The sequence below is a fragment of the Rhinatrema bivittatum genome, chromosome 4 (genome assembly GCF_901001135.1).
Source record: "Rhinatrema bivittatum chromosome 4, aRhiBiv1.1, whole genome shotgun sequence".
NCBI lineage: Eukaryota > Metazoa > Chordata > Amphibia > Gymnophiona > Rhinatrematidae > Rhinatrema > Rhinatrema bivittatum.
The window spans coordinates 288,974,234-288,985,571 of NC_042618.1; the positions used below are offsets into that span (position 1 = coordinate 288,974,234).

The window sequence follows — 11,338 nt, forward strand, 5'->3', positions numbered from 1 at the left end:
CATTGGGACAAGCTCTTTTCAACACTGGAGTGACTACATGGAAGGATTGTCTGGCAAGGTTTTGTCTGTAGATACAAAAATCTGCAATGGGTTAGACAGCCAGGAAAGTGCAGAACACATGAGGTGGGATCTACGGCAGCTTAAGGGACTAGTATGGTGTCTGGCAGCTAATATTTAATGCTAAAAAATGCAGTCGTGCATTTAGGATGCAAAAACCCAAGGCAGAGGTATAGTATAGGAGGTGAAATTCTTCTAAGCATGAAAGAGTGAGAGATGGGGAGTGATTGTATCTGATCTTAAGGTGCCCCAAAAAAGTGGATATAGTGACAGCAAAAGACAGAAACATTCTTGGATGCATAGGGAGAGGAAAGGTCAGCAGAAAAGAGGTGATATTGTTTCTGAATAGGTCCCTGATGAAATTTTATTTGGAATACTGTGTACAGTTCTGGAGTCTGCACCTTCCAAAAGATATATAAACTGGTTCAGAGGGTGGCTACTAAAATGATTTAGTAGTCTGTCCCAATATATTTTAGAACAGCCTTAAAGATCTGAACATGTATACCCTAGAGGAACGGTGAGAGAAGATATAAAAAACAGTTAAATACCTCCAAGGTGGGGATCCAAGATGGCTGCTGCAGTATTTGTAGAGTGATCTCTATCTTTTTCCTCCTAAGAACATAAGAATTGCCATACAGGATCAGACAAAGGGTCCATCAAGCCCAGTATCTTGTTTCCAATAGTGGCCAATCCAAATCGCAAGTACCCATACATTAAATAAATCTCAAGCTGCTATTGCTTATTAATTAATAACAGGTTACAGATTTTTCCTCTAGGTTTCCAAACCTTGTTTAAACCCAGTTACAAACTGCTGTAACTATGAATTCCAGAGCTTAATGTATGCTAAGTGAAAAAATTATTCGACTTGTTTTAAATGATCTACTTGCTAACTTCATGGAGTGCCCCTAGTCCTATTATCTGAGTGTGTAAATAACTGATTTACTCACTTTCAAGTCCTTTCATGACTTTCTAGACTTCTGTCTATTCTTCTCCAAACTGAACAGCCTAACTTCCCTCCTTCCTTCATAGGGCAGTTTTTCCATACCCCTTATTTTGGTCGCCCTTCTCTATACTTTCTTCAGTGCAACTATCTTTTTTTGAGATGTGGGACCAGAATTGCAAACAGTATTCAAGATGCAGTTTCACTATGGAGTGTTAGAGGCATTATGATATCCACTTTATTTGCCTTTCCCTTCTTAATTCCTAAAATTTTGTTCGCTTTTTCAATCGCCACAGCACACTGAGCCAACTATTTCAGTGTATTATCCACTGATGCCTAGATTTCTTTCCTGGATGGTAACTCCTAAGATAGAACCTAACATTGTATAACTACAGCAAGGGGTATTTTTCCTTATATTAATCACTTTGCACTTGTTCACACTTGGGCTTTCAAATGTAGATGAAATTATCTTCCAGTCTTGCAAGGTCCTTCTGCAATTTATCACAATCTGCTTGAGATTTAACTACTCTGTGTAATTTTGTCATCAGCAAATTTGATCACCTCACTCGTCAAATCCCTTTCCAGATCATTTATAAATATATTAAAAAGCACCGGTCCAAGTACAGATCCCTGAGGCACTTCAGTGTGTTACCTTTCTCCACTGTGAAAACAGACAATTTAATCCTACTGTTTCCTGTCTTTTCACCACCTTATCCACAAAGGACATCACCTCTTATCCCATGACTTTTTTAGTTTTCTTAGAAGTCTCTCATGCGGGACTTTGTCGAATGCCTTCTGAAAATCCAAATACATCACATCTACTGGTTCACCTTTGTCCACATGTTCATTCACTTCTTCAAAAAAAAAGTAGATTTGTGAGGCAGGACTTCCATTGGGTTAATCCATGCTGGCTGTGTCCCATTAAACTGTCTAAATGTTTTGTGATTTTTATTCCTTAACAGTTTCCACGATTTTTCCTGACACTGAAGTCAGGCTCACCAGGCTATAGTTTCCTGGATCATCCCTGGAGCCCCTTTCAAATATTGGTTATATTGGCCATCTTCCAATCTTCAGGTACAGCAGATGTTTTTCATGATAGGTTACAAATTATTTGAAATAGGTCTGAAATTTCATTATTTAGTTCGTTCAGAACCTTGGGGTGTACACCATCCGGTTCAGGTGACTTACTACTCTTCAGTTTGTCAATCTGGCCTACTACATCTTGCAGGTTCACCATGATTTGGTTCAGTTCATCTGAATCATCACCCTTGAAAACCATCTCCAGAACATGTATCTCCCTAACATCCTCTGCAGTAAACATTGAAGCAAAGACATTATTTAATCTTTCTGTGATGGACTTAGATGATCAAGGGGTTAAAGGAGCACTTAAAGCTAACAGTTCAACTGACTTCCTTGTAGGCTTTGTTTCGGAGATATTTTTAAAAGTTTTTATTGTGAGTTTTTTGCCTCTGCGGTCAACTTCTTTTCAAGTTCTCTTAGCCTGTCTTATCAATGTCTTACATTTAACTTGCTTATGCTTAATCATATTTTTTCTTCTGATGGATCCTTCTTCCAATTTTTGAATGAAGATCTTTTGGCTAAAATGCCTTTTACCTCACTTTTTAGCCATGCTAGCAATTGTTTGACCTTCCTCTCACCTCTTAATGCAAGGAATACATATGGACTGTTCTAGGATGGAATTTTTTTTTATCGTTGCACACTTTTTACCTTTGTAGCTGCATCTTTCAAACTTAAAATGAGAAAAACTTAATCAGTTTCCCTTTGAAAGCTTAGTGCTACAGCTGTGGATTTACTTATTGTACCCCTTCTAGTCATTAAATCAAACTTGTTCATATAATTGCTATTACCAAGCGACTCCCATACCACTGTTACCTCTCACCAAATCCTACACTACATTGAGAATTAGATCTAAAATTGCTCCCTTTCTCGTCAGTTCCTGAACCACTTGCTCCATACACCTGCCATTTATTCCATCCAGGAACTTTCTCTCTAGCATGTCCTGATGTTACATTTGCTCAGTTAATATTGGGGTAACTGAAATCTCCCATTATTACTGCACTACCAATTTGGTTAGCTTCCCTAATTTCTCTTAGCATTTCACTGTCCGTCTCACACCATCTTGACCAGGTGGACGGTAATATACTCTTATCACTATACTCTTCCCCAATACGCAAGGGATTTCTACTCATAAAGATTCAATTGTTCATTTAGTCTGATGCAGGAGCTTCATCCTGGCAGACTCTATCCCATCCTGCATATTAAAGCACCACCCCACCATAAAGATACTCCTCTGTCATTGTATTATAATTTGTACCTTGATATAGCACTATCCCATTGGTTATCCTCGTTCCACCATGTCTCTGACATGCTAGTTAAGTCTGTCATTCCCTGCTATGTACTCTAATTCTCCCTTTCCTAGCATGTAGCAGATGGACTCAGAACAAATGGGTATAGTGTGCTCGTGCTAGCAGTTGGAGACGGATCTGACGTCAGCACGTAGTACATATACCCCTGCAGGAAGTGCAGAAGCTCAGTAATTTCCGTCTCCAAAGCAGTTTGGTGCTCGCTGAGTTTTTCCAAATTCTAAATTTATAGAAGAATTCTACCTGAAGACGAGCCCCGCACTCCTGTGGTGATACCCTCGGGTCCCTCCCCCAGTTGAGTTTCCCGAGGTGATTTCCGTGGTCCCTCGGAGGTAGGAGCCTCGGTCCGGTGGCCGAATCGCGGCAGGGACCTAGCCCCCGAGTGAGAAGGGCGCGGCATAGAGGCAGCCTCTGTCCCAATCCGTTCGCGGTGAGGACTTATTTTTATTTATTTATTTAATTTTATATACAGACAGCCATTTGCACATCGTGCCGGTTTACAAGTAACTTACAACCATAAGATATATAGGCAGAAGCCTTTACAAATAACAGTATGTAACATAAATGCAGTAACAGAGCAAGAAACTAATGCAGTAACAGAGCAAGAAACTAAATAACTTAGGGAGGGGTAGGGGTAGTCATGACAAAGGGGGGGGGCGGGGGAGGGTGAAAACAGACACATGGGGATAAGATATGTACAAGGGATTCAAGCAATAAATTGATATGTATAATGGTTTTATACAAAGATGTATAGACGTGAAAACAAAAGTCATTGGGGTGAGGTGATAAGTGTGACTTGGCCCCCGAGCAAGACGAGTTCAGGTGTGGCCTAGAGGCAGCGGGTGCACTTCCTCGAGCGCGGCGGTGACGATAATCACCCTCTCCCCCCCGCATCCGGAGACCACCCGGGTCGCAGCCAGGAAGTGCCGAAGATCAGGTAAGGCATACATCTTTACTTTGGTCTCCGAAGAGCGAGGATTAGCGGGGTCTGCCTACGTGGTAGCCCGCCAAGGAGGTCGCCGTTTTGCCTGCCTGCTCGCTGTTGCCATCTGCCCTGGTTCGCCACCTCTATCTAGCATTCAGACTAAGCGCACAGGCAACGGGCACGTATGTTAGGCGCACATTGATAGGTGCACATTTGATAGGCGCACATCTTCGCGCATATTACAAGGCGCATACTTCGGCTGGGAGCACACCGGAGTGTAAAGATAACAGACACGATGGAGCGTATGAGAGCCCATGCGTCCGCAGAGCCGGCACCTCCAGAATCAGGCATAAGAGCTCTAGGCCTCTGCTCAGCATGCCATCTCAGAGCCACACAAGAGCGAGGAAGCAGACTCCCTATGTGCCCAATGTGAGGAGGCCTTGGAAGTTCCAGGCCAGGGCCGATCTCAGCCCAGATTAATTGCCAGTTCCTCAGGGAACACCCCGACCTAGCAGGCCGCGGTGAGCAGCCAGGGAACTCTAGAGACCTGATGCCCCTAAGGCTAGAACCTGCTTCGTGCTCCCGGGTGGAATTATTCAAGGGGATTCACGCCTTTGTCAAGATGCAGTCTGATCCCCGAACGGACCCATACGTACCGGATGACCCGGCCCCTGGACCCTCAAGACCTAGGCATGGCCACCCAGGAGCCCCACTTATGGGGACTCAGATTACTCTGAGGAAGAAGGCGAGCTCCCTGAGGAGGGAGAACTTCCCTCTGGGATAGAGCCATATTGAACCATGAGACGCTTCTTTCTTAAGGAGGATCTCCCAGACCTGGTCTCTCAATGCCTGTCGGAGCTGGCTATCCCGGCCCCAGGCACCCCAGGGGAACCTAGACTGAACCCCCTGCTAGAGGGCCTGCATCAAACGGCTCACCATTTTCCCCTCCTACAAGCAGCACAGCAGCTAATCGATCTGGAGTGGAATGCGCCGGAGGCCTCATTCAAAGGGGGGTCAGGCCTTGTCTAGCATGTACCCCCTGGACCCGGCAACCAAGGAGCTGCTGGCGTGCCCCAAGGTAGACGCCATAGTTTGCGCAATTGTGAAGCGCACCACCATTCCAGTGGAGGGAGGGGCGGCCCTCAAGGATGCACATGACCGGCGCCTGGACGCCATTCTGAAACGAGCCTTTGAGGTGGCAGCCATGTCCCTACGAATTGAGACTTGCTGCACTATGGTGATGCATTCCTGTTTATCACAAGCCAGGAACACCCCGGGAGAAGAAATGGAATCAGCTCTCTCGTTCCTCACTGACGCTGCCTCCGACCTAGTCCGTACGGCAGCCAAGGGAGTGTCGTCCTCAGTGGCAGCCAGGAGACAGCTCTGGCTACGACATTGGTCGGCCGACTCCTCCAAGACGTGCCTTACAAGAATGCCCTTTAAGGGATCCCTCCTGTTCGGCAGCGACCATGAAACTGGCTAACAAATGGGGCGCCTCTCCATTACCCCGTCTACCAGAAGACAAGTCAAGGAGGAACCAGCGCCCTTTTCCTAGGCCATCCAGAGGTAGAAGCTCTCAACGCTTCAACCCTTACAGGACTAGCTACCAAGCACCTCGTTCTCAGACCAGGAACCAGTCCTTTCGGATCAGGCACAAGAGGGGGGAACCGGCTCTGGTTCGGGTCCCGGCCGCACCCCACAATGAGACTCAGCTGACCCATCTGGGGGAAGAAGCCATAGGGGGCAGGCTAACCCTGTTCTACCACAGATGGGTCAAGATTACTTCGGACCAGTGGGTCCTCGCCATCATCCAAGAAGGGTAATACCTGGACTTCCTTCGTCTCCCTCCAGACAAGTTTGTGGAATCTCCTTGTCCACCCCTCAAGAGGGCGGCACTGGAAGCTACCTTGTGGAGGCTCCTGTCCCTAAAAGCCATAATCCCAGTGCCTGCATGGGAGATAAATTCTGGGTATTACTCCATTTATTTCATCATACCCAAGAAGGGGGGCACCTTCAGACCTGTCCTGGACCTCAAGTCAGTCAACCGGCACTTAAGGGTCCCAAGATTTCGCATGGAAACTCTGCGGTCAGTCCGAAGTGCAATACAGCCAGGGGATTATCTCACATCCCTGGATCTGTCAGAGGCCTACTTGCATATCCCAATCCATCGGGATTACCAGCGCTACTTACGCTTCAAAGTCCTGAAACAACACTTCCAGTTCCGGGCTTTACCCTTCGGGTTAGCCACCGCGCCGCGGACCTTCACCAAGGTAATAGTAGTGGTGGCGGCGTCACTCGGGAAGGAAGGAATTCTCGTCCATCCCTACCTAGATGATTGGCTGATCAGGGCAAAGTCTCCAGAGGAGAGCCACTGGGCAACCAACAGTTATATCACTTCTGGAAAGCCTAGGATGGGTAGTAAACCTGAACAAGAGTTCCCTACAGCCTTGGCAGTCGCTGGAATACCTGGGAGTCCGATTCGACACCCAGGAAGACAAGGTCAGCTTGACCTCCAAGAGGAAATCAAAACTCCGGAATAGTTTGCAGAACCTGCTGAGCAGGTTACCCACAGGTCCTCGGCCTAATGGCCTCCATTCTGGAAGTGGTACTAAGGGCACGGGCTCATATGAGACCGTTACAACGCACCCTCCTATCTCGGTGGAGCCCACGATTACAGAACTACATCGTGCATCTACCTCTTCCGGCTAGAGTACGGAATCAGTTACAGTGGTGGCTGCAGCCCGGCCACACGAGCCAGGGGTCAAAGATGTCCTCCCCAACCTGGACCCTGCTCACTACAGATGCCAGCCTGAGCAGCTGGGGAGCACACTGGAAAGAGCTAACCACCCAAGGGCGGTGGAACAGAGAAGAGTCGGGGTGGAACATCAACAGACTAGAGGCACGGGCAGTCAGGTTAGCATGCCTGCGATTTGCCCACAGACTTCGAAACAGAGCAGTCAGAGTGATGTCAGACAATGCCACCACGGTGGCATACATCAACCGACAGGGCGGAACCAGAAGCCGACAGGTATCCCTAGAAGTAGCCCCCTGATGGCTTGGGCGGAAGCAAATCTCCAGGACATCGCCGTCCACATCGCCGGGAAGGACAACACCACGGCAGACTTCCTCAGCAGAGAGAGCCTAAACCTGGGGGAATGGCAGCTGTCATCCACGGCCTTCCAGATGATTGTGGATCAGTGGGGGACTCCGGGCATGGACCTACTAGCGGACAGGTCAAACGCTCAAGTACCCAGATATTTCAGCCGCAGGTGGGATCCTCTATCCCAGGGGATCAATGCCCTGGTACAGCCATGGCCTCAGGGGATCCTGCTATATGCCTTTCCTCCATGGCCCCTGTTGGGCGCCATTGTACACAAGATTCAGCGGCACAGAGGCCTAGTTCTCCTAGTGGCCCTGGACTGGCCAAGAAGACCTGGTACGCAGACATGAGAAGACTACTGGCAGGGGATCCTCTACCCCTGCCCCCTAACAGGGACCTGCTGCGACAAGGTCCCATCCTCCATGAGAATCCAGCTCAATTCTCTCTTGCGGTCTGGCCATTGAGAGGGCTAGACTGAAGAAAAGAGGATACTCGAGGCTGGTAATAGATACACTCCTCCGAGCACGCAAGTTCTCCACATCACTAACATATATAAGGATCTGGAGAGTATTTGAAACCTGGTGCGAAACTTAAGGCACCAATCCACATGCCACTAAGATCCCTATTTTGGATTTCCTGCAAGATGGACTTCAGAAGGGTCTGTCCCTCAATTCCATAAAGGTTCAAGTGGCAGCGCTATCCTGCTACGGTCCCCGAAGAGACGGCAACAGCATCGCCACACACCCAGACGTTTCATGTTTCCTGAAAGGAGTCAAACACATTCACCCGCCACTGAAGTGGCCAGTACCCCTGTGGAACCTCAACCTAGTTTTGGAATTTCTAGCGGGACATGCCTTCAGACCCCTTAGAGGCCTGTCCCTCCGTTTGTTAACCTTGAAGATGGTGTTCCTGCTGGCTGTATGCTCAGCACGCCGCATCTCAGAGCTACAAGCACTGTCCTGCCGTGATCCGTTTCTTAGAATCACTCCAGAGGCTATCCATCTTTGCACGGTTCCTTCCTTCTTACCCAAAGTAGTCTCACACTTCCACCTCAACCAAACCATATCCTTGCCTACCACGGAAGGTCTGAAGAAGGTCGAATACTATGCCATCTCGACATCGGCAGGCTACTGTCCAGGTACCTGGAAATGTCAGAAGCAGTACGAAAGACGGACCACCTGTTCGTCCTTCACAGCGGGAAGAAGCAAGGGGAAGCGGCCTCACAGGCAACCATCGCCTGCTGGATCAAAGAAGTTATCAAGGCGGCCTACATAGAAGCAGGGAAACCACCGCCTCTACGGGTCAAGGCTCACTCTACCAGAGCGCAAGCGGCCTCTTGGGCAGAAACTAGGATGCTGTCGCCTGCAGAGATATGTAAAGTGGCGACGTGGTCCTCCCTCCATACCTGCTCGAGATTCTACTATCTGGATGTCCAGGCCAGGGAGGACACAGCATTTGCGAGGGCAATCCTGAATGGACCTCGGGCAGCCTCCCACCCCGTTCGGGAGTAGCTTTTGTACATCCCATTTGTTTTGAGTCCATCTGCTACACGCTAGGAAAGGTAGAGATTACTTACCTGATAATCTCCTTTTCCTTAGTGTATGCAGATGGACTCAGCATCCCGCCCAGCTGCCGGCATACATGGGGATTCACCGACTCGCGGTAAGCCATGTTTTTCTTATAAGGCATCCACCCTACCGGGTGTCGACGCCTTCCGGTTGAGAACACTGGCAGTCTCCAGCTACTATCAATCTGTCAGGGTAATCCTGTTCATTTAAACGATCGGTCAGTTACACATATATCCATAAAGCTTTTGCAAGGAAGATTACTGAATTGCTGCACTTCCTGCAGGGGTATATGTACCCGTGCTGACGTCAGATCCGTTTCCAGCTGCTAGCACGAGCACACTATACCCACTTGTTTTGAGTCCATCTGCATACACTAAGGAAAAGGAGATTATCAGGTAAGTAATCTCTACATTTTCATTTCTGTTGTGCACATTTACTTATTGGATGTTTGCTTTATTTTGTAAGGCTGCTAGTTTGTACCAGTTAGAAGAGGAGAACCATGAAGCCGCATCACGCCTGGAAGAAGTTGTTTATCGTGGGGATATGCTGCTGGAAAAGATACAGACTGCACTCGCTGACATTGCTCAGTCTCAGCTGAAGACCAGGAGTGGCACCCCAAGCCAACCAGCTTTAGAATCCAAATAGATGGCAGTACTTTTTTCTTCCAATTTGAATGGACTGCAAATAAAGGGTACAGTTTGCAGTACTCCAGCCTTATTTTACTTCAAATCAGTAATGGGAGAATGTTGTATTTAGGCTTGAGATAAGCATCAAAACTTTGAAACATCCACATAATGTAATGGAAAGATGTTTTGTTCTCCTTTAAAATATTTAGAAACATGCTGAATGTCATGGGTTTGAATTATTTTCTTCTGAGATTGTTTGTGTGTAAACTTCTATAGAGTTTGAGAATTTTATCTGTGGAACTGTTGAATTGTACCATCTTTTCAAAACTATTAAAAAAAAAAAAAAAGTTAGTACCTAAGTTTCTCAGTTCTCTGACCAAGGTTGATCCTTCATTTCAGTGTTTACACTAAAACCATCCTCATTTTACACAATCCTGCTTAACATTGCTCCCTAAAATTAGTTTGCATTCTAAAATTATATAAAAGTACAAAAATGCTGTAAAATTGCATAGCCAGAAACTTGGTGCATGAAAATCTCATGCTAAGTAACAAATTTTGTAGGTGGAAAAAGCCTTGTGGGACTCTTGTCAATGTTTGTCTTGCTTTGGGCTGGTCTTATGACCCTGTGGTACTGTTACTATACAAAAGACTCTTCTGGCAACTGTTTCAAAGACCAGCAGGGGGATGGGATCAGTGCTAGAGGTAGCATTCCCAGCCACTACTCAGCTAATCACTTACTTCAGAGCATACTGCCACAGGCTCGCCTTGGAACTACTGGTTTAGATGGGAGGGGGTGTGGGAATTATGAGCTTGCCAGCAGGCCATGTCAGGGTTTAACACTAACTTCCCTTCTCCCTGGCCTTTGCACTGAATGAAGCAAACTCTAGTGCTTACACCTCTCTGCCTAAGGAGAGGATACCTGACTCTCACGTATTTCTCTAGCTTATAATTAACCCTGATTGCCTGAAAGAAGGGCTAGGTGCCCCTAGTCAGATGCAGGACAAAGACAGGAGGTATAGGATTCAGCAGCCAATGAAATGATCCGTACACACCCCCTGAGCCAAGCCAATAGTGTAGTGACACATCTGTATGCTATGGGGAGAGGAGCCAATGATGTGATGACACATGGTATGCTATTGAATGTATGCACAATAAAAAGGGGACCCACGGAAGTGGTCCTCCCTTTTCCTGCCTGCCATGAATCCTGCCTGATGTGTCTTCATTGCCTCGATATCTGGTGACCCGCGACGTGATAAGCTCCCTGCTCACTCGGCTGGAACAGCCTAGGTAGCTACTGCAGCAGCAGACTTTTGCTCCCGCAAGCGTAAGTAATTTTTCAGCAAGTCTGCTCCCAACAATCGTGAGTATGGGGGGAAACCTGTCAGCTAAGCAGATGTGTCATGCTAGAAAGCTGCAGAAAATAATTAAGAATCATTATTTCATCACCAGGGGAAAAATAGCACAAATCAGGCTAGGTGATTTAGAAGAATTGATAGGTGAAATAGCTTGCCGTTGCCCATTTTATCCAGAGGCGGGAACTCTGAATGTCCAGGACTGGATCATGATAGGCAACAGTCTTCATACGGCCCCAAGGGCCCCCATAAAGCAATTATTACTCTGGCAAAAATGTACAGAGGCCCTAGAACACAGAGACAAAAAGTTTAAAAGCGTCCTCTCCAGTTCATGTGCCCTTAGAAGCAGACAGTAAAGAACCAGGGAGACCGCCCATCAGTACACT

General features: G+C 47.2%; 1 protein-coding gene across 2 annotated transcripts in view; it reads left to right on the forward strand.

The window, feature by feature from the left end:
• MED21 (mediator complex subunit 21) overlaps nucleotides 1-10,017 on the forward strand; it is a 119,175-nt gene extending 109,158 nt beyond the window's left edge. For both annotated transcript variants that reach the window (XM_029600173.1, XM_029600174.1), the window contains exon 4: nucleotides 9,440-10,017. In XM_029600173.1, the coding sequence (XP_029456033.1) occupies nucleotides 9,440-9,619 (180 nt within the window). In that variant the 3' untranslated portion in view covers nucleotides 9,620-10,017. The remainder of the gene's footprint in view (nucleotides 1-9,439) is intronic.
• The last annotated feature ends 1,321 nt before the right edge of the window (nucleotides 10,018-11,338 follow it).